We start from the raw sequence: 2437 nt of genomic DNA on the forward strand, positions 1-2437 counted from the left end.
CTCTATCACACAAACATACTCACCCACTCACACACATACTCACCCACCCATCCACCCACCCCCCCCCCCCCACACACACACACAGTACTCACTCCGTGGATGTCTGCCAACATTCTCAACTTAAGAAAAATATACTAAATAAGTTATCCAGGCCGCAAAATCGAGTTACGCTTTTAACAAGCTCACGGTGGAGAAGAAAGCAAATCTTAATTAATCTTAAGCTGCTCCCACTTTAAAAAATGTGATCCTAGCTTTCCCATTTTAATTGCTATTTTCTTTTCCTCATCCCTATACTTAAAAATGCTTTTTTTCATCTTTTCTAAAGTTAGTACTCGCCCCCCTTTACAGACCAGAAAACCTCAATTCATCATGGCTCCAACAGCTCAAGTTGCTAAGAAAGGCTCCAAGAAGGCAGTCAAGGCCCCTCGGCCCAGCGGTGGCAAGAAGAGGAACAGGAAAAGGAAGGAGAGTTATGGAATCTACATCTACAAAGTCCTCAAGCAGGTTCATCCAGATACCGGCATCTCCAGTCGGGCCATGGTCATCATGAACAGCTTCGTCAACGACATCTTCGAGCGAATTGCCGGCGAATCTTCCCGCCTCGCTCAGTACAACACATACTCACCCACCCACCCCCACACACACCCACACTCCTCACTCAGTGGATGTCTGCTAACATTCTCAACTCAAGAAAAATATACTAGCATACACTTTTTTTTTTAAAAACAATTTTTGTTTTATTTCTCCAGATGTGTAATACAAACCATGATATACAATTAAATAAAATAAACGTGTTCAATATTGATGCTTTTACATAAACATAATTAAACACAAACTTATTTGCAGTATAATATAACTTAGCAACATAGTAAACGTATAAGTACCTAAACATAATATGTCAATTGTAAATGTTATTCACTTATATATTACAAAAAAAAAACTTAAACAAATCTGGAGGTAATTTTACTGAAACAATCCTGCCCCCTCCCTGCCCCCTCCATCACACAAACATACTCACCCTCTATCACACAAACATACTCACCCACCCACACACATACTCACCCACCCACCCACCCCACACACACTACTCACTCAGTGGATGTCTGCCAACATTCTCAACTCAAGAAAAATATACTAAATAAGTTATCCAGGCCGCAAAATAGAGTTACGCTTTTAACAGGCTCACGGTGGAGAAGAAAACAAATCTTAATTAATCTTAAGCTGCTCCCACACACACACACACACACACGCATATACACACACATACACACACATCCATATGCCGACAGTTATGAGAAGATAAGATAGATGAGATAGAGTAAAATATCATAGGGAAGGAATACATAGAGAGAAAGAGAAAGAGAGACAGAGAGAGAGAGAGAGAGGGGGGGGGGGAGTCAGTATGACTGAAAAAATAATTAGAATATGTAGGCATGGTGAAAAGAAAAGAGAAGGAGAAAATTGTAGGAGTGGACAGAGCTCATGAAATAGGAGAAGAAAATTCGAAATTAATTAATACATTTTTTATATCTACTTAGCACGTATAATATTGGTGAGATATAATCTTTTTATAAAAAAAAAATTGAATTTTGAAAGAGTTGAGCTTTGCTGAATACTGTGATCAAGGCTGTTCCATAATTTGATATATTTTACACGGAATGAGTTTGAGGCCATGGAAGTGGAAACCTTAGGTTGATGAAATAGTTTACATTGACGAGTGTTGTAATTATGTACAGACGAATTAAGGGTGAACATATTTAAAAAAAAAATTGGTAAAAATCCCGACTGGTATTTATACATAAAAATAAGAGAGTTCATAGAAATTAATTTAGAGATGGGTAAAATATTCATTTTCTTAAATAATGGCATACTCGGACAGTAATATGGGGATGATGTAATAAGTCTAATCGCTTTTTTCTGAAGTATTATCAATCTGGAAAGATGGCTTTTTTGAAAGTATGCCCCCATACTGAGTTACAATTATGATAGGTGAGGCAGGATTAAACTATAATACAAAGTGACGAGTATGTTTTGTGATAATATAAATTCGAGCCTTGATATGATTCCTATACATCTTGATACTTTAGTACAGATACTACTATTATGTGGTTTCCAAGAGAGAAATTCCTTGACTGCAATACCTAAAAATGGAACATTATCCACACGTGATATAATCATGACCACCAATAGTAAAATTATTAAGATCATTCGGGACCCTCCTGTTCCTCGTTCTGAAAATCATAAACTTTGTCTTGTCAAAATTCAATGAGAGTTTGTTGCAACAGAACCAATCATATAAATTATTAACTTTTTTATTAGTAATGGACATTAAATTATAGATATTCTTGTGAGAATTTAGATGCACGTGTCATCAGCAAATAAGGAATACCGAAATAATTTGGAAGATTGTGTTTATATCATTTATATAAAAAAGGAA

The 2437-nt window shown here is 36.4% G+C and overlaps 1 protein-coding gene across 1 annotated transcript; it reads left to right on the forward strand.

Annotated features, from left to right (window-relative positions):
• Window positions 1-346: 346 nt before the first annotated feature.
• Window positions 347-630, forward strand: LOC115924802 (histone H2B.2, embryonic-like; the record flags this gene model as incomplete). Its single annotated transcript, XM_030987644.1, has 1 exon — window positions 347-630. A coding segment is annotated over exon 1 (261 nt), but the record flags the coding sequence as incomplete, so codon positions are not given.
• Window positions 631-2437: the final 1807 nt, after the last annotated feature.

This window comes from Strongylocentrotus purpuratus, unplaced genomic scaffold, assembly GCF_000002235.5.
Source record: "Strongylocentrotus purpuratus isolate Spur 01 unplaced genomic scaffold, Spur_5.0 spur5_scaffold_16, whole genome shotgun sequence".
NCBI classification, from domain to species: domain Eukaryota; kingdom Metazoa; phylum Echinodermata; class Echinoidea; order Camarodonta; family Strongylocentrotidae; genus Strongylocentrotus; species Strongylocentrotus purpuratus.